General features: G+C 46.9%; 1 protein-coding gene across 6 annotated transcripts in view; it reads left to right on the top strand.

Annotated features, from left to right (window-relative positions):
- LOC116945811 (uncharacterized) overlaps positions 1-22,800 on the top strand; it is a 32,946-nt gene extending 10,146 nt beyond the window's left edge. For 3 of the 6 annotated variants that reach the window (XM_032960351.2, XM_032960350.2, XM_032960352.2), the window contains exons 3-9: positions 5,536-5,616; positions 7,627-7,693; positions 7,855-8,773; positions 10,835-10,920; positions 11,677-11,771; positions 13,638-15,911; positions 16,998-22,800. In XM_032960351.2, the coding sequence (XP_032816242.1) occupies positions 5,536-5,616; positions 7,627-7,693; positions 7,855-8,773; positions 10,835-10,920; positions 11,677-11,771; positions 13,638-15,911; positions 16,998-17,053 (3,578 nt within the window). In that variant the 3' untranslated portion in view covers positions 17,054-22,800. The remainder of the gene's footprint in view (positions 1-5,535; positions 5,617-7,626; positions 7,694-7,854; positions 8,774-10,834; positions 10,921-11,676; positions 11,772-13,637; positions 15,912-16,997) is intronic. The other 3 variants (XM_032960353.2, XM_032960354.2, XM_032960355.2) reach the window with 1 other exon arrangement.
- The last annotated feature ends 288 nt before the right edge of the window (positions 22,801-23,088 follow it).

The raw sequence follows: 23,088 nt of genomic DNA, 5'->3' as shown, positions 1-23,088 counted from the left end.
ACGCTGCTCGTGTTAGCCATCTCCTTGAATTGAACCGAGATCGTCGTTGGGTTCATGTTGCAGTGCGCTTACCGATGCGCCACCGCTCCATCCCAGACCGTGAGATAGCATGGATATTTATCTCTGTACGCATTCATTTTATTTTTGGCGGAAATGTGATGTTTTACTTGAGCGCGGGTGTGCCTCTTCCCCTGCAACCATAGCATTACGTAGTATTGAGAGCAACTGTGTTTTGCAAGAAAGCAGTAGAGCCGTGCATGTCCAAACAACAGCAAATGTTGGTAGTCATCCGATGGCCAGGATGACTCTAAATATATTTACGTGAATAACCAGCTTGTCATTTTTGAGAGACATGTACCTGGATGCATTGTGTATACAGTACAATGCCACGTTTCTGACTCGCTGGGGATTGATGGATATGGGGAAAATGTCAGATGTGTCAACATTGAATAGACAAATTACAGTTACACCATTCACGAATAAATTACTGGATAACAATCACAAACTGCTTGAAACGTGAAAAAATGCTTTTGTATGCTTTATAAGTCAGCAAATGTGCGTGAGATTAGGGATATATCTGCATTTCACGTCAAAAGTTCTTATTTGTTAATATATAATGACAGTTACGCCATGCACAACAGATTGTGGGCGATTAATTGGTCAGGATGGATATATGATGGGTCAATTTGTGCGTGCGTGCATGCGTTTCACCTTGCACAGGATAAAAGTGCAGTTGACTCTACCAGATAAACCACTAGCTCTGTGACTATTACCCTTTGTGAGGTTCTCAGAATTTGCCAGGTGGCTATGGCTACATATGCCTGTTATCCTCCAGCACAGTGGAGTAGAGGGTTGGTGGATCAAACAAATGTTCTGAAACTCCTTTCCTGTGGACATCGATGAGGTTCCACACCCTGCCTTGCCAGGAGAAGGTGGTACAGAAAATGTTGACCCCCCCTCTACCTGTTCATCCGTGTGGGATAGTGTTGCCTCCTGTCACGCGTGGGTTTCTCCAGGCGGTTTCCTCCCACATAAATTGGATGATGACACCTTAATCGCGGACTGCGGAGCTTCCATGGTTCTGATGCCTCTGAGTCATTCTGGCTCTTCGAGAATCGGCAAAACACTGCGGCGTGGCACGTTATAAGCTGAAATTATTATAATTACTTACTCTTCGCTCCTTGTGGCGCATAAGGCCGCAACAAACCCACATCATGCCGGACGGTCTTTTATCAGCTTTCTCATTATAATTAGATATAGATTATTTTGAGTTTGGAAAATAATACGCCAGATTCATGGTTACACTGTCATTGCTCACACCACAATATATCACAAATCCCCACTGATCTGTACATTAAAGGAAATAATCGTCACATTTCTTGGTGCGATTAATTTCACCCTTTATGTTAGCATCAATATGTATGTGGATCATGCATTTTTTGAAGTAAAATTTATTTTAAATGCAAATATTCGATCAAATATTGCCACCTGGTGTTTCACCTTGAGTCATTGTGAAAGGAGGAAGTGACTGTTAAGCTTAGACACTTTCAAGTTCAGAGATTCTTTTTTTAAAAGAAAACAACGCTTGCCCTTTTACAGACGCTGCGGTATTCGCAGAATATTTAGCAGAACTCTAATACCCACATTTGTGAGTAAAGCTTCGGCACTCTAATACTCACATTCGTGAGTAAAGCTTCGGCACTCTAATACCCACATTTGTGAGTAAAGTTTCGGCACTCGACGACGCTAGAAAAGAGGGAAATCGCACCATGGGCCATGCCAACTGCCGGCTCTACCAGTGGCAAAGAGGACAGAGTGGCACTCATTGTTGATTGATTAAGGTGCCCCGCAGATGCAAGTTTCCGTGTATACGAAAGTTTTTTTTTCACGTCACAATTTGCTCTGGCAGTTAATTAAAGCAGGGTTTTCAATGCACTCTACGCCCGGCTATCGGTTGTACCATCTGCACAGCTGTTATATTCTGCATTCTTTGAACGTATACATGTATAAACGTATAAATGTGTAATAATATGGTGTGCAGACCTTCCCTGGTATGCCACGGACAGGGTTGCTGTTGTAATCCCAGGTGCCCGTTTTCCTACACTTCAACGTTTGCAGGCTGCCGCGTTGAGAACGAGGCCAACTTCGTTAATAGCAGTTCCGTTATTTTAAATCGATTCTTTGTTTTTCGCAACTGAAGATTAGTCGCCACCTGCAATGGATCTTGTTTAAGAAACATTTTTGTAATAATTTTATTTGTTAAGCTGGTATGCACATGCTGCCCGAAATATGCTAAAGTTAGCTTTTAATGACAGTAATTTTTTCCTTTGTGGACATTTGGTTCAACTTGGCAGGAAAAAATACAACTTTGGTTATGCTGTAGCGTAACCAATTCTTCCTTCTGAAGAGTAATATTGAACGGAAATGTATTTTGTGTTTTGCAGTGAACTATTGAGCGTTGCTATAGTAGTCTTTCTTCAGAATTTGGCTTATTCGTTGTAACAGAAGATGACACAGAAAGCACAAAGGGAGAATTTAACGTATAGGAACCAGTAACCAGTTTTACATTGTGGGTGTTAGCTATCAATAATGCACCAGCATGACTCGAAGATGGTGCAACTGATAAGCTAATTGTAGGGACCCCAACGTTAATAAACTACCCTATACATTTTTGAATGTTGCATAACTGCCAGGGGATATCCGCTGCATGCCTACAACACGGATTTTCTTTGTGGTGTTGAGGCATAGGAACAGGGCTGTCCGTTGGCTGCACCGTGTTTAGTGAAAAGCATGCTTTGTCGGCTGACTGCTTTGGATTCATTGGAAAATTCTGCATCTTTGGCCAGTGTCACACATTCAGGAGTTGTTGAAGCACATGTTCATTTGCTTACGATCATACATGCATGTTTACACTATCCCCGTGCTGTGTACGCGTACACGTAGAATGCACCCTTGGAGTAACAGCAGTCAGTGGATTTCCTCGGTGTGGGTGGTTTTTCGGGTGGGGGGATGGGGTAGACCATCCAAAGTACGATTATTAATGTGGCTTGTCAGAATGGCGCGCTTGCAGCGTGGTGTCACAATGTGCAAGTTGGCATGAAAGTCCTCGGTCTGTGCCGGGCCGCGTGTGAAGGAATTCGGGATGTGCCACTAATCATATTGCCCACACATAATGGCTTTTGCGTTTGTGTTCGGCGCAAACTTCGCAAATTAGAGGTCGCGCCGGCTGGACACACTTCTGCTTTAATCCCTTGTAGGCCGTGTGAGTGATGAGCGGTGCCAGGAGCATTACAGCTCAGCTTCCATGCGTCACACAGCATTTGAAAACTAATTTCTTTAAAACTGCTTTTTTGTGTTTAGTTTGTTGTCTTGATTTGAAGCTTTCGTGACTGCAGGAATCCATACTCTTTGGTTTTTTCGGTAAAGTCACGTAGATAGAAAATTAATAGATCACGACGTTTCGATCGCAACGCAAGCAACAGTCATCAGGGTGAAACAAACACAGCAGGAGAACTGCTGATGTAGCTGACGTAGCAGTTCTCCTGCTGTGTTTGTTTCACCTGATGATGGTTGGTTGTTGCGATCGAAACGTCGTGATCTATTTTTTTTAATCTACGTGACTTTACCGAAAGATCCAAATAATATAATTTGTTGTCCTTCCTCCCCGAACCTCCGATTATCACGGTCGGCTATGTATGGTGCTAAAGAAGTTCAACAAACGTACATGCGCAGTGCTAACAACTTGTGCCTCTGGGCAATAAGTGCCTGGGTTTGATTCCCTACTCTGTGGCGTTTGTATGGTCTACCCCTGGTCTGCAGTGTGTGCGAGATTGTATGGAATACGATAGTTTGATTCTAGCTCCCGACCAGTAACAGTGGCTTATATTTGCAGCAGTCCTGGGTAGCCCCTAGGTAAATTTTCCCTCAATGAGTATTGAGTGTGGTGTGTAAACATCAGCACTGGGGAGACAAAGGTGGCCGGGTATGGTTTCGCCACCCACCACCTCGTGTGCCCTACTGACCTGCAACAGTGTTCGCTAACAGCACTTGCCCCAGCAGTCTGTTAACGGCTATACCGGGGATATTTGTTTTTGAGTCTGTGAAGTTTATATCTTCTCCCCCTGTTCAGCATGGGTTTCCTCCATGATTCTCCGGTTTCCTCCTCATAGCTAAACAATCAAAAAACCATAACATGTAACTGCCACTGACCAAAAATCCCAATTCTATCAAAAATACCTGGAAATTACTCAATTTGGATTCTAAATAGCAATATCGTCTCCTAAAGCGAAAGCTTGAGAGAACCCTCCTGAAATGGTCTTGAGACTCGGGTTTTCCTGACTAGATAATCATAAAAATAAATCAAGTGGAATGACGAGGGCCGGCGTGTTCTTTTCCCCCCTCTGGGTTTTTGAGATGCCAGCATCCTTCCAATTAGCTCGGTTGACTGCGTATGGCGCGAACGAAGTTCTACATACATACACACACACATGTAAACACACTCTTTATCAACAGACTTCCCAATTGTGTTCAAGCTCAAAAGCAGCTTTGCATTCCTTACATACGGTTAATCGTAGAAGTGACGATTGTCGAGGTGTGTTAGAGCACACCGCCAGTATATACTCGCGGTAATATGGAAACACATTTTCATGTGGGCGGTAACGTTTCACTCGCGGCGCGTCTAGTTTGTAATTTGATGGTAGCCGGCAGGCCTTTGGTATTTCGTGATGTAACCAGACTGGAATTTGGGTATTCGTACAACAAGGAGATGTTAAATACATTTGTGATATCACCGCACGATGCAGTTAATATTGCAACGAAAGCAGGCTGTGCAATCACACTGCATTGTGCATTGAGAGCCTGAGGCACGCAACGTTGACCGATGTATTGGAATTTTCAACTGAACTTCTAATTTTTGTAATGCGGTAACAAGTCCAATATAATGCTGGTGTCGTGGGCCAGGAATAACAACCGCGTTACGGGCTACTACCTGCGTGTGTGTGGCTGTGGGTATATTTGTGTCTGTGGCTGTGGGTATATTTGTGTCAGTGGGTGTGTGTCTGCGTCCTCGTCTCTGTGCGTCCGTTTGCCCAACTGAGCATGTGCGACTAACGGGAGTTGAGAGGGTCGGGGGTAGGGTCGGTGGCTGTGTGGCTGTACTGCACTATGACAAATGGAGAGGGGAGGGCAGGAGGTGGGGAGTGGTGGCGGAGGTGGGGAGTGGTGGCGGCTGGATCAGTCACTGAGCACATTGTGTGTTTTCGGGGACATGACTTTCCCCGTGGTATATCCAAATCTGCGCTGTCATGAGCCACGTTACATCTGGCTTTTATTGTATATAGCGTATAGTCAAGCGTTCAAGCTCGCAAAATGTTGGTATATGGGCATAAAAATACCACTCGACAAACAGTTATATGAAACTGCCCCTCCTGTTGAATTGGCCTTCTGCATAGTGTCATGAGAGTCTGGGATGAATGGCAGCGTTCATGCTAACGTGCGGTATTACCCCCGCTCACTAACTGTGCTTCTCTTGGACAGGTCGCTGTCCGGTGGCCAGTGGGGTGGGGCATCTAGGGAGAGTGGAGGAAGATTTCTCTGACCTTTCCAGCCAGGAGCAGGGTAGGAGGCAGTTTTGGCACGCATTTACCTTTAATGTGCATTGCCCAGCGGTGGCGAGTTCACCTTTTTGCGGAGATTCGCGGTTAGGTTCCGACAGGCCACCCTGATCAACGCCGCGGCTGTGTGACGTTAAAGATTCCGCGGTGCCTTTTCAAGAGAAGAGTGGGCCATTGCATGCCGGCACTGCGGTCATAATTTGAAAAATTACTAACAAATGACTTTCTGGAGATAAACTTGGCCAGGACCCTCCTTAAAAATAATTTTGAGACTCTGAGGCATTCCTGGGTTAAATAAGTGTACCAATAAATGATAATATTTTCCTGAGCACTTATGTACATAAGCCACATTTGAGAGCGAATATGCATTGGCTGAAGCATTTGATAGTCTGCATTCGACAAAACATTTTCGCAGGCCAAATTTGAAATGGCAGCCAACCCCAAATGTGTTGTGTGTCAGGGTTACAAGCATTGCCACACATAATCTATATATAAAAGGGAAATTTGTGAATGTGTGTCCATTCGAAATGTTTAGCATACTTCGCAACATGCAACACACTTGAAATTTGGCATGTGGGTATCTTCCAGACTGTACACAATGCAAAAAGTATAAAAATAGACTTGTATTTTGGCAGGGGGTGCAATGTATATATTTTGCACGGCAAGTGAGCGGTGACGTCACATCTGTGATGTCGCCCGCATGCGGCAGCGTTACGCAGTGTGCCTGCTGACATCACGCATTCCCCCCTCCACCCTCCGCATAGGCCGTGTATTAATCCAAGACAAGAATCCCAGTCTCGGGCGAAGCCGGGTAGTAAAGCTAGTCCTGTTTATAAGTGCAATACTGTTTGCACATTCATATTCTTAGTTTTTTCGGTAAAGTCACGTTGAAGGGAAACAACAAAATAATAAAATATATATAAAACAATAAAAACATTCTCACGACGTTTCGACCATAACTCAAATGGTCGTCTTCACACACCTGAAGACGACCATTTGAGTTATGGTCGAAACGTCGTGAGAATTTTTTATTGTTTTATATATATTTTATTATTTTGTTGTTTCCCTTCAACGTGACTTTACCGAAAAAACTAAGAATATGAATTACTGCAGTCACGAAAGCTTTAAATCAAAATTTGTTTGCACATTCATGAGTTTTTACTTTTTTTTAAATGTGGCATTAGTTTCAGAATATGTACGTTTAATCTCTTTCACACCGTACGTAGTCAACAGTGCTAGTATCTGTTGTGTTGTAAATGACGACACGAAGGCAGATGTTGTCGGGGCTTACGCCAACAGTTTATTAAGGGCTGTCGCCTAGCTTTTGGGGAAGGGCTAACACAAGACTTGGGTAAGCTAAATCTCCCCAGGGGAAGGGTACTGGGAATCCCTACGACTCCCAGGCTAACAGGCTCTTCCCACTGCGCTGACCGATGGGTTATCCAACTCGGCCAGCCGGGTGAAGTAGCCCCCCCCCTAGCCTGGAGCTAGTTGTCCCCTACCCTGGGTCCCCACTTCCCTACTGCTCACGAACCCGGCTCCTGGAAAAGACCCCCTCTACGTCACCGGTCCCCCCTCAAATACCCCGAGGGGACATGACATCACTCCTCCCGAGGCGAGTGTGACATTCCGTCATCCCTCTACTCCTCAACATATGTAAAGAAATCGTGTTGTGTTTACATTCGTAGTGAATGGTGAAGTGGTGCCGTGTCCATTTTTGTTTGAATTTCCCTTCACCTTTCATTCAGGGCTGCTACATATTTATTTGAGTACTCATGAAGAAGCAGTTGTGAAATGCGACAGCAGAGTATTATACTTTTTACTCACCGTCTCCGTTTCAGCATGATGCAATACATCTTCAGAGATATTTATATTTTATTATTTTGTTGTTTCTCTTCAACGTGACTTTACCGAAAAAACTAAGAATATGAATTACTGCAGTCACGAAAGCTTTAAATCAAATTCTTCAGAGATTTCATTGTACAGATTCTCATCCCTGCCTTTTGTCCAACAGACGAAGCCAACACTTCGGTGTCAGGTGTTCAACAGGGACCAGAACTGCCATCATTTACTCCATTCCGGTAATTGTACTGTCCGTTCACTGCATATGTCTTCCCTTGTCAAACTGTGAGCACCAATTATAATTGCTGTGGGTCGCGTGTGATGCACAAGTTGCTCTGCAGTTTCATGAATGAACTGCGGCACTCTCTAACTAAAGACGTCCCCATGTTTATTTTTCCAGGCTTGCGAACAACAAGGAGTGTGTGCTGAGCCCTGCACCCGGCCAACTGACGCTGCCTCCCTGCAAAAACCATTCGCTGCAACCCGCAGAGCCCTTTACGACTTCGGTGCACAAAACAGTACCCTCGGCCTATGTCACACACTCAACCGTTTCCTTCATGCACAGCGCCAAAGGAGGCACTGCGGCCTTGAAGCACGTGCCGATAACAAACGTGCACTGTGCGGGCCTCGTTCACCCTGCCACGCCCTCTGCGTACTCCTTCCCAAGAGCGCCGTCCGTTCAGAGCACGGCTCACACAGGGCTTTCCGTCGAGTGCCTTTCAATCGCGGCCACCAGCCCCGCTAGTTCCCCCGCGTCCTTGGCGCACCCAACCCTGTCCGTCGGTAACTCCGTGCCAGTGATGTCGTGCGTCCTCTCTCCTCAAGCCGCGTCACCCTCACCGCACGCGACCCACTCGCTGTTCTTGCACCGCTATCCGCCCCCGTCCTCGCAGCACCTGCATCCCGTGGCCTTGCCCGGTCAGCCACGATCGCCTCGCGATGACCTTCCCAACCACGATGTGGCGGCCCACCCCTTGCGGACCACCACGTCGTCACCGGTGTGCACGGGTAATTCTACGGTGGCGACGGCTATGACCGCCGACTGGCCGCTGCAAAGAACGGGCTCTCCGCACTCCCCATTGCCACAGCGCCAGCAACCGGTGCAGTTGCCGGTGGCAGTGTGGCACGGTTCGGAGTCTCCTGCGCACGCCCTGCGCTTGCTGCCTCACGCGGTCAGCCCGGCTCCGCCGGATCGTTCTGTTGACGCCGAGCTGTCGAATCAAGCACTGGCAGTGCAGGCGTTGAACCTGCACACGTGGCTCAAGCAGATACACCTGCACAAGTCGTACCCGGCGTTGCGTCACCTCTCGCTCAGCCAGGTAGGGCACACCCGTTGCTGACATTCTGGCACTAAGTTTTTTGTTATATCAATTGGGGATGCTGCCATGGTGTACTGATGTAAATAAGTGGCTCCGACACGGCAAGAACTTTATGTTTATTAATAAATCTTCGGTACAGCTTGGTTGTCTGTCACTACGGATGTTACGCCGCCCAGGCGGCTTCGCTGCCCCCACGCCACGTGGCGCTCACCCCCCGCTCGCTAACACGCCGCGGCTGACGGCGCGCTAGGGAGCGGTTGAGCGGCTGGAGGTCGAGACGCCACGTGGCCGATGGAGATGGCGGGGCAGCAGCGACGGGGAGCTCCTCTTGATCTTCAACCCCGACCCCGCACCTTACTCCGGCCCCCGCTTATATGCGCTCCCCGGCAGCTAAGCCCCGCCTCTGGCCACGCCCCTCCTGGAACTTGCGGGAACGCTTCCCAGGTGGATCCGCCCCCCCAGCTTGGCTCCAGATATAAACCCTACCATAACTGCATAACAAGTAACGCCCCATATAATACAGGAGATGGCGCTCTAATTACACTGGTAAGCACAATTGACTTGCAATCGAAATGTTACTTGTTTGATGCGCTCTACTGACATGGAAGTTGAAACAATGGTCCAGGTTTAATCAAATCCATTTGCGGTGCACCCATTTTCACTGCAGTCTTCCCGCACCTCCAATTAGCAGGGTTGGCTACATATGGTGCAAGAGAAGTTCAACATACATATACCATACCACGCGCTGCCAGATACATTTCTGCAGCCACCTCGAACGCTCTTCCTATATTTAAATTGAAAACTCTTTTCTTTAGGACTGCTTTTTGTGTTTAGTTTGTCCGTCCCACTCGCACCCCCGGTTAGCGCGGTTGGTTGTGTACGGTGCGAAAGAAGTTCAACATATGGTACATACAGAAGTATAAATGCGTGCTCCAAGAGTTAATTGATGGAGTAAAGCATCAGTTACTCCTAACTCTTCCAAAATGTCTGACTGGCATGGAAGATTAGGCCAAAAATCTTCTCGAGGGGGTTGCGAGCACTCTCTCTGGCGGAGGGCCCTCTGACCAGCAGTGGTGTGAGCAAGCAATTGCAGAGTTGCACTTTTGCCTTACGCCTGCACTAAAATGATCGTTCACTCTGTCCCACTTTATATTTTGAGACAGCCAATCGTGTTCGTGTACAGCCGCTCTTGTCAATCTATTGCTAGCTGGGTGGCCTTTGAGTCATTGGAGTTCTTTGACCATATTTTACCGTGCTAAAAGTCTTTCACCAGGTGTCGTTTGTTATTTTTAAGGAAACCGATAGGACAACTGGGAGTGCCTGGAAAATATTGCATTCTTCTAGCCAAGGACACCTGGCATTATTTCATAAAAAAACGAACACCCCTAAACCGGTCGCTGTAAAACTTAACCCCACAGCTTACATGAAGAGTTTTTTTGTGCAGGGTCAGCAAAATAACACAAAACAAGCATCAAAGGTTACGTTGCTTGCCGGCGTGATTGGCGCGTGTGTGCGATAGAATGTGTTGGTGTGTGGTGTAAGCTTGCGCACCTAACATTTGTGTCTGCGCTCTGTAAAGTTTCTGTGCTTGCATAATAATTGTTTGCCCTCCCAATACGGAGAATCTAAGGGGTTGTCTTGCTGGCTGTTTTTAAATTAACATTTGGAAATGACTTTTGGTGTGGAGCGGTGGCTGGCACAAGTGATTCACGCACAGCACTACAAAACCGGTGACCTGAGTTTGATTCCCGGCCACGGCTGACATCAGCAGCAAATTAAATCTGCGCCGGTCCTGGTACCCCTTTGACCAACAACCGATGCTGACCAGTGGGCAATATTTGGTGAACAACCAACCCCTTCCATTGGTCCTAAGGAGCAGTGGATTGATAAAATGTCTGTAAATTTATTATAATTATTGTCAATTTATTTTTTGTAAATGAATGCCGAGTGTTAATTGAGTCGTGGTCAAGTTGAGCAATTCCCATGTTCTGTTAAGATAATCAAACGGAACAATTGCGGCAGTATTTTAATGCCCAGCTGGACACCCCAATATGTGTGCAGGTGCTGAATCTCAGCGCTGAGGATGTGGAGAGGATGGACAGTTTGACCATCCGGGCGCGAAACAAACTCATTCACTACATACAGAGGTAAGCGTGCAGCGACGCATTCACAATTCATTTTGAATGCAGGAATTCGGCTGATACTTGGAAAGTAAAGTTCACTTTATGTGCTATAGATGATTTGTCAAAAATCATGTTGTCGCAATACTCAAAAAGGCATTGGGCGATGCCTGTTTCCCACAACCAGTGGTATAAATTCCACTTTCTTGTCATGGGGGGACCTTTTACTCGATATAATATGCCATTGCCTCCAGAGCACCGGTAGTCCGGTGCTCTGGTGGTTGACAAGCAGACTTGTGAAACTCCTAAGCCCTCTGGACTGTGATGTGGCCAGGAAATGGCAACACATCTCCCGCCCTCCTCTGTCTGTCTTTGTGGACCTTAGAGTATCATCTCCTGGTATGAGGTTTCTCCTGACACTCTGGATTGCTCCCACATTCAAAATGTTTAGTTAAAAGAACTTGGTCACACATCCAAATGCGGCTCTCCCATGAAAAAGTATTAAGACTCAGTGAGACTTTCCTGGATACATAAAAAAAGCACTGTTGATTTCCCACCAAGGGACACTGGTTTTTGCTTCGTGACTGTATGTATTATGGTGTGGATTCGAATTTGCAGTCTTGTGATGTGTTCTGTTGAGGTGTTTTTGCAATTCCCTCTATATCAGTGTGGCGTCTTTTGGTGAAGTCGCATTTGGCCACCACTACACGAAACCACATTGCGTTGTGTGTGTGTGTATATATATACACGCTACTGCTGCTTTTGCCACCTTTTGCTCTGTAGGGAGAGGGAAGAAATAGAGGCACGGACTCACGCACCTCAGGAAGCCGTTTCCCAGGGAGACTCGGCTCCGCTGGAGGGCAGAGACTTTGCTTCTGGTAAACTTTTTGCATCCATCCTGTTTTTTTTACACAGTTGCTCAAAGCGCCTGAAACGTCCGGTGGCCAGCAAGTTGACACATTTTTTTATTGAGCAAATTTTTTTTGTTAATTGAGCAAGGTTAATTAATGATTAAAATAGCTCTGAGGAAAGAGAGAAGATGGGAGGGGAATTCGTAAGTTGAGCAGTGCGAGGGTAAGAAGCAGAAAGAGAAGCGTTGTGAGCTGCAGTGTGGTGGTTGAACACAGCGTGGGCGAGGCAAAATAGTCTGCAAGACCATTGTGTATGTAAATGTTAATATCTAGCAACATAACGTGAATGAAAGCTGTACAATCCTAAATGCTAGCTCTCACCAGTACACACTCTACATCGATACCTGAACTGATTTATTAGCAGCCCAGTGCCTCTAACCAGATCACCTGAATTATGCCAGAGCTGTCAGGCCTTGGAAGCTAAAAAGATGTGAACCTGGATGGTGCTTGGATAGGGGACTACCATTTCATATCTGGTTGTTATAGGCTGCTGTGGGCACCAGAGGGCAATGCTCCCAAGTCTGGGCTGCCCACCAGTGGCAGGGGGGCCTGTGTAGGGTCCATGTGATATGCCTGGAAGGGGCACTTTGATTGGCCGGGCTTGTAGAGAGACCTGAGAAAGGAGTTGATGAGATCAAGGGCCCAATCCCGAGGCCAGTTGACTCATTGTTTGGTACTGCAGACATTGTAATGCTGTTTGCCAAAACTCGGATGGAAAGGACAATTCACTAAAACGTATGTATTATGCTGACCGTATTTTCCCCGCATATAGCCCGTGGGGTATGCCACTTTTTACAAACACAACAAGACCCTGCGGGGTATATGGAGGTGCGGGCTATCTCGTGTAACACGTAACTTGTTAATTTTTTTCATGGTAGGACTATCCACTATGCAACACTTACCTTTGACTAAAGCACTGCTGAATAAAGCACTCGCACTAAAATTACACGTTTTTAATTATTCCAATTGTTTGTACAATGAAATGACAATGTTTGAATGTGGGCGCACTGTGTTTATTGGCGACGGGAGAGCTGTGGGGATGGAGAGGTGGGGGGTTGGGGGGTCGGGCGCTGGGGGGTGGGGCGTTGGGGGGTGGGGCAGAGCAAGGTCTGTGGTAGTGACGGGAGAGCTGGGAGGAGAGAGAGGTGGGGGTTTGGGGGGTGGAGGGGTGGAGCGGCGGCGACGGGAGAGCTGGGAGATAGAGAGGTGGGGGGGGACGAGGCAACGTTGTTACCGGAGTGTTGCTATTATCTGCGCAGTGTGCAATCTACCAGTACTAAAACTGTACTTGCTTATCTACGGTTATGTGTTACTTATTTATTGGATATTTACTTTTGTTACTTATTTATTGTTTTAAGTTCACTTCTTTATTGGATATTTACTTTTGTTACTTATTTACTGTTTTAAGTTCACTTCTTTCCAGTTAGTTTGTTTTCTTTGTGCACGTTATGATTTTAATATTAACAATTGATAGTGGAATGTATTACAAATGTAAACTTCGTATTAATATGATGGAATTAAGCTGTGGTAACGACGTTAAAGATATGAATGCATGCGGGGTATATGGAGGTGCGGGCTATCTGAAATTTGTTTTACACAATACGCTACTTTGCGGGGTATATGCGTCTGCGGGTTATATGCGTATGCGGGCTATATGCGGGAAAATATGGTAATTATAATGTAGACTCTCCATCATGATTACTTACGAGGTGACAAATGAAATGACAATATTTGCAAATAATCTGTTCCCTGGGTTTTATTATACAGCATTTTACCGTCGATATTAATTTCTGCAAGTTGACTTTAAGCTTGAGCGTGCGTTTTACCCCAAAGATTCCAGCTGCGCTGTGGAAGAAAATGAGGCTGTCAGAAGGGACATGTCCTGGCAAGTGACGACCCAAGTGCTGCCTACACAGACGCACTTCCATCCGGTTTCCATAGCGATGCCCTTCAGCCCCACGGTACCGCCTACATTCTCGGCGGCGTCGCTCTATGGCACGATGGGCGTCCACCCGATGCCCATGGTCCAGGCGTATGACCCGTCCTTGACGTCCTACTCGGGCCCTGCAGGCGTCTCCTACAGCTTGAAGCCCTCCGAAGCCATTCCGGTCGCCGCCCATTTCACCGCGTCTCCGAATATGTCCATTGCTACCACCAACCACATGGGATCTGCGACACCATACAATGTCGCGTATTACAACTCTGTGCATCATCCTGTGCCGGTGAACCACCTCACGTCTAACTCTCCGTCGGTCATGGCGTCTATGCATCAGCCCGTTGGGGTAGCAACGGCGTTCTCCCCCCTCCACGCTCCCATTGTGTTGCCGTACAACCCCACGGCCGCGTCAGTGCCTTTTTGCCATGCGTCCGTCAGCGGCATTCCCGTGGGCACCGTCGCTTCTGCCTGCTCGGCCCCATCAAGCCCCACGCCGCCCCTCCACGGTCCCCGGCTGGAGACGAGGTCAGGGCCATCCCTGGTCAAAAACCGTCCTGGTCCGTCGGGAAAAACGTCGCATGGGAACGCAAAGGGTGCGATAAAACTGGATGTTGTGGTCGCTCCCGACGGCCTACTTGCAGAGGTCACGCCGACATCATCAAGTTTCAGGATGGGCAGCACCAACATGTCCACTCCGATGTATGCGACGTCTTCGGCTGTGGCGACCTCGCCGTACATTTTCACGGCGTCCAAAGTGAAAAGCTGCTCCGTGACCGATTCCGCCGCTCACCCGTCATGTTCTCCCTTGCACAGCTGCCATTCCGCCTCGGCACACAGGGAGCCAAGCTGCGCGCCGTCCCCTGTGGTGACCAGCTCTCGAGCACCGGCGCACGGCCCTAGCAGAGTGCGATCGAGGAGACCCGCGACTTTTTCGGAGGGATCCTCCCAAACCCACGCTGACCATCAGTGCAACTCGTTAGATGGTAACTCTGCACCCTCCAGTATCAAACCACCGGTGTCAAGCTCTCAGAGCCAGTTCTTGATTGGCATCAACTCTTCCCACGTTATTCAGCTGAACACACAACCTACGCCATATGTTAGCAACGATAGGATGGCTGTCGCTCCGACTTCTGCGTTGAATTGCCACGTTTCCGGTGCCACGAGCGCAAACACGCATCTGGGCTCGAATCCGACAACCGTCACTACGCGCAGCACCTGCAGCCCCGGCTCGTCTGGTGGCCGGATGGAGAAGAGGGGGCCAGGTGCGCACGAGCATCACAAGGGCAGCGACGACACGTCAGTCTGTGGCACACACAAAGCACCGCTAGAAAGGAGCGCGAGCGCCGCTTACGAGTCGTGGGAAAGGGCTTTCGATGGAGATGGGCGGGCGCTGTCACTGGAGCTGAGCGATGGAAACGACAGTGCCACCAACAATCCCGGCGAGGGCAGAGTCTATGACCGTGGGGCGGGAGCGGGCACCGGCGAGGACGTCGACGACATTGAGGAGGCCGCACAGTACGATGTTGTGAAACCCGAATGCTACGAATCCGGCGGTGGCGTCGCTTTTGTAACCGACGAGAGTGCGGCGTACGGCCCGGAGGAGAGCGCATGCTACGAGATCGGCGAGGACGTCGAATGCGGTGCTGACCTGCCGTCTCTCGCTGCCCGCTCGCTCTCGGGCTGCGGGATGTGCGGCTGTAACGGTAGCTGCAGCGGCAGCACTTCCAGCGCCGAGGCCGGCGAGCCACCGCTGCCGCCCTCCGTTGCGTCGACAGCTTTCGGTTACCCCAACTACTACCAGAACACCATGCCACCCGGCAACACTTACGCGTTTCAGCACTACACGCTGTCCCTAGGCGTGTCCGGGAGCTACCTGGCGCCACCGCGGTACGGTCTGCAGTACCCGTACTACCACCCGTCGCCTGCCGGGTCCCAGCACCAGTCCATGCAGGCGTACGGCACCATGGTGCCGCCGCCGCCGCGGGAGATGGTGGGCGACGGGCAGCAGACGGGCGCGGTGTTCGTGGCAGGGGGTGTGGGACCCCGACACCCGGCCGCACTGCCGCCACTGCAACATCGCAAGCCGCCCATCCCGTCGTGCTTCAACTGCGGCGTGAGCGGCCACCAGGCCCCCGAGTGCACTCAGCCAAGCATGGATTCCAACCAGCCTGGTGAGGCCACCATCCATCGCATGCCCGTAATCCAGCATTGTGGAGGCGAGGGTTGGTGAATCGCAAAAATGTTGCGAGACTTCCTTTCACTAGTCGTTGAAGTGTCATAACCCTGGCTTGGCAGAAGGCAGTAGAGCAAAACTGTGGACTCACGGTTTGTTTGTTTAGTAAGTGTTTAAGCCAGCTGGCCAAGATTAGGCAAAACTTATCCCACTTTTCCCCCCTGGCAACTGGTTCTGTCTTCCTGGGATAGTGTTTTCCCCCTTACATGCAATGAGTTTCTCCAAGCACTCTGGTTTCCTCCTCCATGTGAACACTCATTTTTTCGATAATACCTTAATACGTAGAGGGACAGCAGAGCTCTGGGAATTGGCGCTGGCTTACTGGGTGGCTACAGACCACTTGTCTTTGCAATGCGTTACATCTAGAAATGATTCTTATTAAATATAATAAGTAAGATGAAGCTGTTTATCCAGTAACTCCTCGCTGATTTATTGGAAAGTTTAACACGCTGGCAAATGTCATTGTTTTTCTTTTTGTCACAATTGTGTGCCTCCATTACCAACAATAAGGGCCAATTATCAAGGTCCTCTTCTTTTGTATGGCTGATGTGGATGCAGAGAAACAACTACAATTTCACATTCAGGTGATAATTATCAAGGTCATAATCTGGCTGTGTCATAAAGACATGGCTTATTTCTATATTTCTATAATAATTTTCTCAATCTTTTCTAGTCGGATCTGTAGCATAAAGTTGTCACTCAAAGATTAATGTTCAACGCATCGCAGTCAAACTGAATTTAGCTACAGCTTAAGCACAGAAACAAATTTTACTTCATATTTTTTTACTTTCACATGTGCCCTCATTGAAAACCATCAACTTATCTGGAGAACCCAGTTATATCACACGGCTGCCTGGATTGGAACGCAGTGTCTGAGCGGTGCCTGCTCACACCGGCCACCTTGCCACTTCGGTCCGCGACATCTCGATCTTATTTTGTTGACGATTAAAGTTTTCCCCGCGGTTTTCTTTATTTCCACTAAACTTTCCGTGCACGCGTGCGTGTGTGTGTTCTCCGCGTGCAGCGACGTTCAGGTTTCGTTACTCCACTCACGCAGACGGCCTGGATACAGTGGATTGACGGACGGAGTGGGGGCCCGCGGATTGATGAACCCCTCGCGCCTCTCCCCCGCCACCCTGCTCACCAACTTGCCTTGACGTGGTTTGCCCACTTTCCCAAAAGTGGCCACTACCTGACCGACATGCGCACAGAAAGAAAGTGGTCGTTTTACCGTGCGACTTGCATGCCTCCCGGGGGGCGCTTTGATTGCCAGGTATGCTTTATGTAAATAAGTAAAAAAGTTAAAATTGAAATGAGAGCATATGAAACTGCCGACTTTTTTTAATTGGTGCATAGTCCATCACTGCAAGCAATACTACTTGAGGCATCCTTAGAATTTAGCAGGAACAAAAATTGTTTATTTTATTTTCTGCATTTACAAACAAATTTTGTTTAAGCCTACTGATGCAAATTGCACTCTAAATTAAGAATCAACAATCGACAGGGGGGTGAGGTTAAAAGTTATGTTCTTAAAAATTGCATTCTCAGCGTCGATCAAATGCCCTCATATCCCTGCTATCGGGCAGCGCTTATACAGGCCCTCAGAGGAAACACTGTTTGTGTAAACCAAGGCTGCCTGACCACGGTCCATTCAGGAAAAATAAATATAGCTGGCGTATACTTCAGTCCAGCCTGTCTACAGCATTGAAGTTGGGTTTTTCATCCAGGCTTTGACACTTCCAACATGCAGCTTTCTGAACGTTATTGTTCTTTTTCCTGTGTTTTGTTTTGCATCCTACTTACCTGTTAAGTGGGGTGGAGAGCAAGTGTTGATTTTAAGTTACATTTCCATTGTGTTATAAGGCCAGTTTACATACCACATTTTTTTTTCAGCTGAACTCTCGAGGCTTTTTATTCCGTGGGTATTTTGGGTTTAGCTTGAAGCGGGGACGACTGTTAAGTGTGTATCCGGTGGGGGGAGAAGTGTTCACATTTACAAATCTCGATGCAGGTTCTGATACAGAATGAGACGATCGCCGTCGTTAGCAGATTAATGCAGCTGTGCGAATTGCGTCGGCGCAGGAGGTAGAGGCCACGCTATTGGCAGTAGAGTAGACATTGTTTAAATTAAACGTCATATTTGATTTGCGCATGCTTATTTTAATCGTTGGTATTTCATTGCAGCTGTGTTGTGTAATGTAGCTCGCAGGGAGCGTGCGAGCATAGGACAGGCCTCCAGATCCCAAAACGACCTCAAGCTTCGCGCTGTTTTAACAGCAGCGCTGTGGGCACACGGCGCCAATGCAAATACGGCTGCTGCATACACATGCGGACAACCAGGCGCAAGTCTCGCTGCAAGCGATTCCACCATGACATCTCAGCGTTTGCAGACGTAATCTGTTAAAATCAAAACGAGTTTGAGTGCTTAAACTATAATATGCTCGTAATTTTAGTCTATTCTCTCAGCTGCTGGAAACATTTGGGTCATACATTAACGTTTCTATTTTTTATTTAGAGCTTGTAATTCATTATGCTTTAGGCAATATATAGCTTCTCATACAGAATAAATTTGTACATGTCTGAAAAGACATTTAATTAATTGTTCTAAAGCCAAAACAATCTTAACTTAGAATTTTGAAGCCTGAATACATACAGTGAGGGAAAAAGTATTTGATCCCCTGCTGATTTTGTACGTTTGCCCACTGACAAAGAAATGATCAGTCAATAATTTTAATGGTAGGTTTATTTGAACAGTGAGAGACAGAATAACAACAAAAAAATCCGGAAAAACGCATGTCAAAAATGTTATAAATTAATTTGCATTTTATTTCGATTTAAAGCTTTCGTGACTGCAGGGATTCATGTTCTTGGTTCTTTCGGTAAAGTCACGTAGAATGGAAATAAAATAATAAAAATAAAACATAATAAAATAAAATTCTCACGACGTTTCGGCCACAACACAAGTAGCCTTCTTCAGGTGAAGAAACAGGTCTGTCCAGAAGACAGAGCTTGAGTGAACACTGTCAAGCAAGGACCGCGTCTTTTCAGCTGTGTGGGCGGAGTTAACATATGAATTAGCATGTTACCAGCCCCACCTCCGGAGCGGAGGAGGGTGGCGGCTGGGCACAGAAAAAAGCAGAACAGCTAAGGTGCGCTGCTCTGTCCTGTGTTGCATTATAACTATGCTATAAACTGGACTACTATACAATATAATATTATACCTTACAATCTAAACTACATGGTATAACATCATATCCATAGACAAATTCCACCTTTGAATTATACAATGCGTTACTTTACACTACCCTATACTTTAGACTATAAAATATTAGACTTGTAACATTACACTATGTCTTATTCTATGAACCCAACTATATACCACACTGCTGTATATTCATTATAAGATCGCAGTCCATTCGCTGGCACTGCCTCTTAATACCTATCACACCACGGTTAATGATATGGTTTATGTCATGTGGTATAATAAATAGTATAACATAGTATTGTTTAACATAATTCATAAGGCAATATATAGTATCGTAATTGGATAGTGAATATACAGCAGTGTGGTATATAGTTGGGTTCATGGAATAAGACATAGTGTAATGTTACAAGTCTAATATTTTATAGTCTAAAGTTTCGGGTCGTGTAAAGTAACGCATTGTATAATTCAAAGGTGGAATTTGTCTATGGATATGATGTTATACCATGTAGTTTAGATTGTAAGGTATAATATATTGTATGGTAGTTCAGTTTATAGCATAGTTATAATGCAACACAGGACTGAGCAGCGCACCTTAGCTGTTCTGCTTATTTCTGTGCCCAGCCGCCACCCTTCTCCGCTCTGGAGGTGGGGCTGGGTAACATGCTAATTCATATGTTAACTCCGCCCACACAGCTTAAAAGACGCGCTCCATGCTTGACAGTGTTCACTCAAGCTCTGTCTTCTGGACAGACCTGTTTCTTCACCTGAAGAAGGCTACTTGTGTTGTGGCCGAAGCGTCGTGAGAATTGTATTTTATTATGTTTTATTTTTATTATTTTATTTCCATTCTACGTGACTTTACCGAAAGAACCAAGACGACGATTTGCATTTTAATGAGGGAAATAAGTATTTGACCCCTTTGCAAAACATGACTTAGTACTTGGTGGCAAAACCCTTGTTGGTAATCACAGAGGTCAGATGTTTCTTGTAGTTGGCCACCAGGTTTGCACACATCTCAGGAGGGATTTTGTCCCACTCCTCTTTGCAGATCTTCTCCAAGTCATTAATGTTTCGAGGCTGACGTTTGGCAACTCGAACCTTCAGCTCCCTCCACAGATTTTCTATGGGATTAAGATCTGGAGACTAGCTAGGCCACTCCAGGACCTTAATGTGCTTCTTCTTGAGCCACCCCTTGTTGCCTTGGCCGTGTGTTTTGAGTCATTGTCATGCTGGAATACCCATCCACGACCCATTTTCAATGCCCTGGCTGAGGGAAGGAGGTTCTCACCCAAGATTTGACGGTACATGGCCCCGTCCATCGTCCCTTTGATGTGGTGAAGTTGTCCTGTCCCCTTAACAGAAAAACACCCCAAAAGCATAATGTTTACACCTCCATGTTTGACGGTGGGGATGGTGTTCTTGGGGTCATAGGCAGCATTCCTCCTCCTCCAAACATGGCGAGTTGAATTGATGCCAAAGAGCTCCATTTTGGTCTCATCTGACCACAACACTTTCACCCAGTTGTCCTCTGAATCATTCAGATGTTCATTGGCAAACTTCAGACGGGCATGTATATGTGCTTTCTTGAGCAGGGGGACCTTGCGGGCGCTGCAGGATTTCAGTCCTTTACGGCGTAGTGTGTTACCAATTGTTTTCTTGGTGACTATGGTCCCAGCTGCCTTGAGATCATTGACAAGATCCTCCCGTGTAGTTCTGGGCTGATTCCTCACCGTTCTCATGATCATTGCAACTCCACGAGGTGAGATCTTGCATGGAGCCCCAGGCCGAGGGAGATTGACAGTTCTTTTGTGTTTCTTCCATTTGCGAATAATCGCACCAACTGTTGTCACCTTCTCACCAAGCTGCTTGGCAATGGTCTTGTAGCCCATTCCAGCCTTGTGTAGGTCTACAATCTTGTCCCTGACATCCTTGGAGAGCTCATTGGTCTTGGCCATGGTGGAGAGTTTGGAATCTGATTGATTGCTTCTGTGGACAGGTGTCTTTTATACAGGTAACAAGGTGAGATTAGGAGCACTCCCTTTAAGAGTGTGCTCCTAATCTCAGCTCGTTACCTGTATAAAAGACACCTGGAAGCCAGAAATCTTTCTGATTCAGAGGGGGTCAAATACTTATTTCCCTCATTAAAATGCAAATCAATTTATAACATTTTTGACATGCGTTTTTCTGAATTTTTTGTTGTTATTCTGTCTCTCACTGTTCAAATAAACCTACCATTAAAATTATATACTGATCATTTCTTTGTCAGTGGGCAAACGTACAAAATCAGCAGGGAATAAAATACTTTTTTCCCTCACTATTTCCAAGTTGTATCGGCACACCTACGATAATAATCTCGTGCTGGATGAAGGCCTTCCCAAGCTATGTCACTCATGGAGGTTGTTGAAGCATACTTCACCCTGCTGGTCGGTGCAAGTTGGCAAAGTAGGGAGGCCCAGGACCAATTTGGATATTGCTTGCCACCGATGTGAACCAGCATTGCCGGGTTCATAATACAGTGCACGAACTACCGCTTCCACGCCTGTCTTTAACAATAACATTGTAAAACCTTGCTTAAGTAGACAATTAGCATTTGGTCATCAGAATACTTGCTTGGACAAAAAGACTGGCTGCCGATGATAGTCTCTCATCTGCCTAAAGCCAAGGCGTTTGGACACTCAGGATTTGGATCGAAAGAGCACATGTATTTGCAGGGCATTTGAAATATTAATTCGTATGAATAAAATGCATGGGTGGTATTTGCAATGTCATTAAATTGTTGAATCTCTTTCCTTTCCAACCGCTCTGGATAGCTTCCATCAAAGAGCCACCCCAAGGGTTTATGTGAAACATTCTGATTGCCTAATCACAGTAGGATATGATTCTTACAGTGTTGATGGTGACACGGGGTGGACTCCATATCTAAGATTTTATTTTATCAGCATCCCGTTTGAGGGTTCCCGTAAAATAGGCAGCAGGCATGCAGATTGATGTCGTGTCGCCTCGGCGCATGGTGGTCCAATGATGGCTTTGGAAGCTATTAACAATCGGTCCCTGTGTCGTGTCGGTGTTGACGTTGCCAGTTTACCTCACTTTTGGCAAGTGTGCCGTCATAACACACAAGGGCAGGAAATATGAGAGGGCCGCGCTGCTCTTACCGTGTTGCAGTCATGATCATTGCATCTGGCTGCAACCGCAGCCGTTGCTTTAACCTTACGTGTACATTTGCTGGCTCTGTTTTTTTATGCAGGTTGTTGCGGTTGGATTGTACCGCATTGCTACATCCTCAAACTGCAGACAAATGCTCTAATTTGTTATTGGGGACACATCTGCAGCTTGTAATGTTGCATTAGCACACGTCGATTGAATATTATGGGGGGCCGCAGAGCCACGCTGTGTGGCCCCCGTAGTAGGAGGTGGCGCGTGTGCCAGATTCCTTCGTGCTTCACGTGGACCGCAAAACACTTCTATCATTTTTGTTGCTTTCCTTTTGTTATTTTTAATCGTTGAAATGCCACACTACACGAAATACATTGTGCATTTGTAAAAAAATGAGAATTTAATTTTATGTATTTAATGTTAAAATTTAAATAAGTTTAATAAAAATTTCAAACATTTCATAGTACGTTCTTGCATCTTTGTCATTTATCCATAAAATACCATTTTGTTGTGGAATAAAGAGTTCCGCTCCATTTCTTAGCCTCCCTCGATGGGGCGCTGGCCATGAGATGGCCTCTCCAACACCGCAGGGGCCATGAGATGGCCTCTCCAATACCACGGGGGCCGTGAGATGGCCTCTCCAATACCACGGGGGCCGTGAGATGGCCTCGCCCACACCACGGGGGCCGTGAGATGGCCTCTCCCTCACCATGGGGGCCGTGAGATGGCCTCTCCCACACCATGGGGTCCGTGA

This window comes from Petromyzon marinus, chromosome 25 (assembly GCF_048934315.1).
Source record: "Petromyzon marinus isolate PM22_M1 ecotype Great Lakes invasive population chromosome 25, UKy_Petmar_22M1.pri1.0, whole genome shotgun sequence".
In the NCBI taxonomy this organism is placed as follows: Eukaryota; Metazoa; Chordata; class Hyperoartia; order Petromyzontiformes; family Petromyzontidae; genus Petromyzon; species Petromyzon marinus.
Note: the sequence above shows the minus strand (reverse complement) of the source record. Positions and strands in the feature narration are given on the sequence as shown.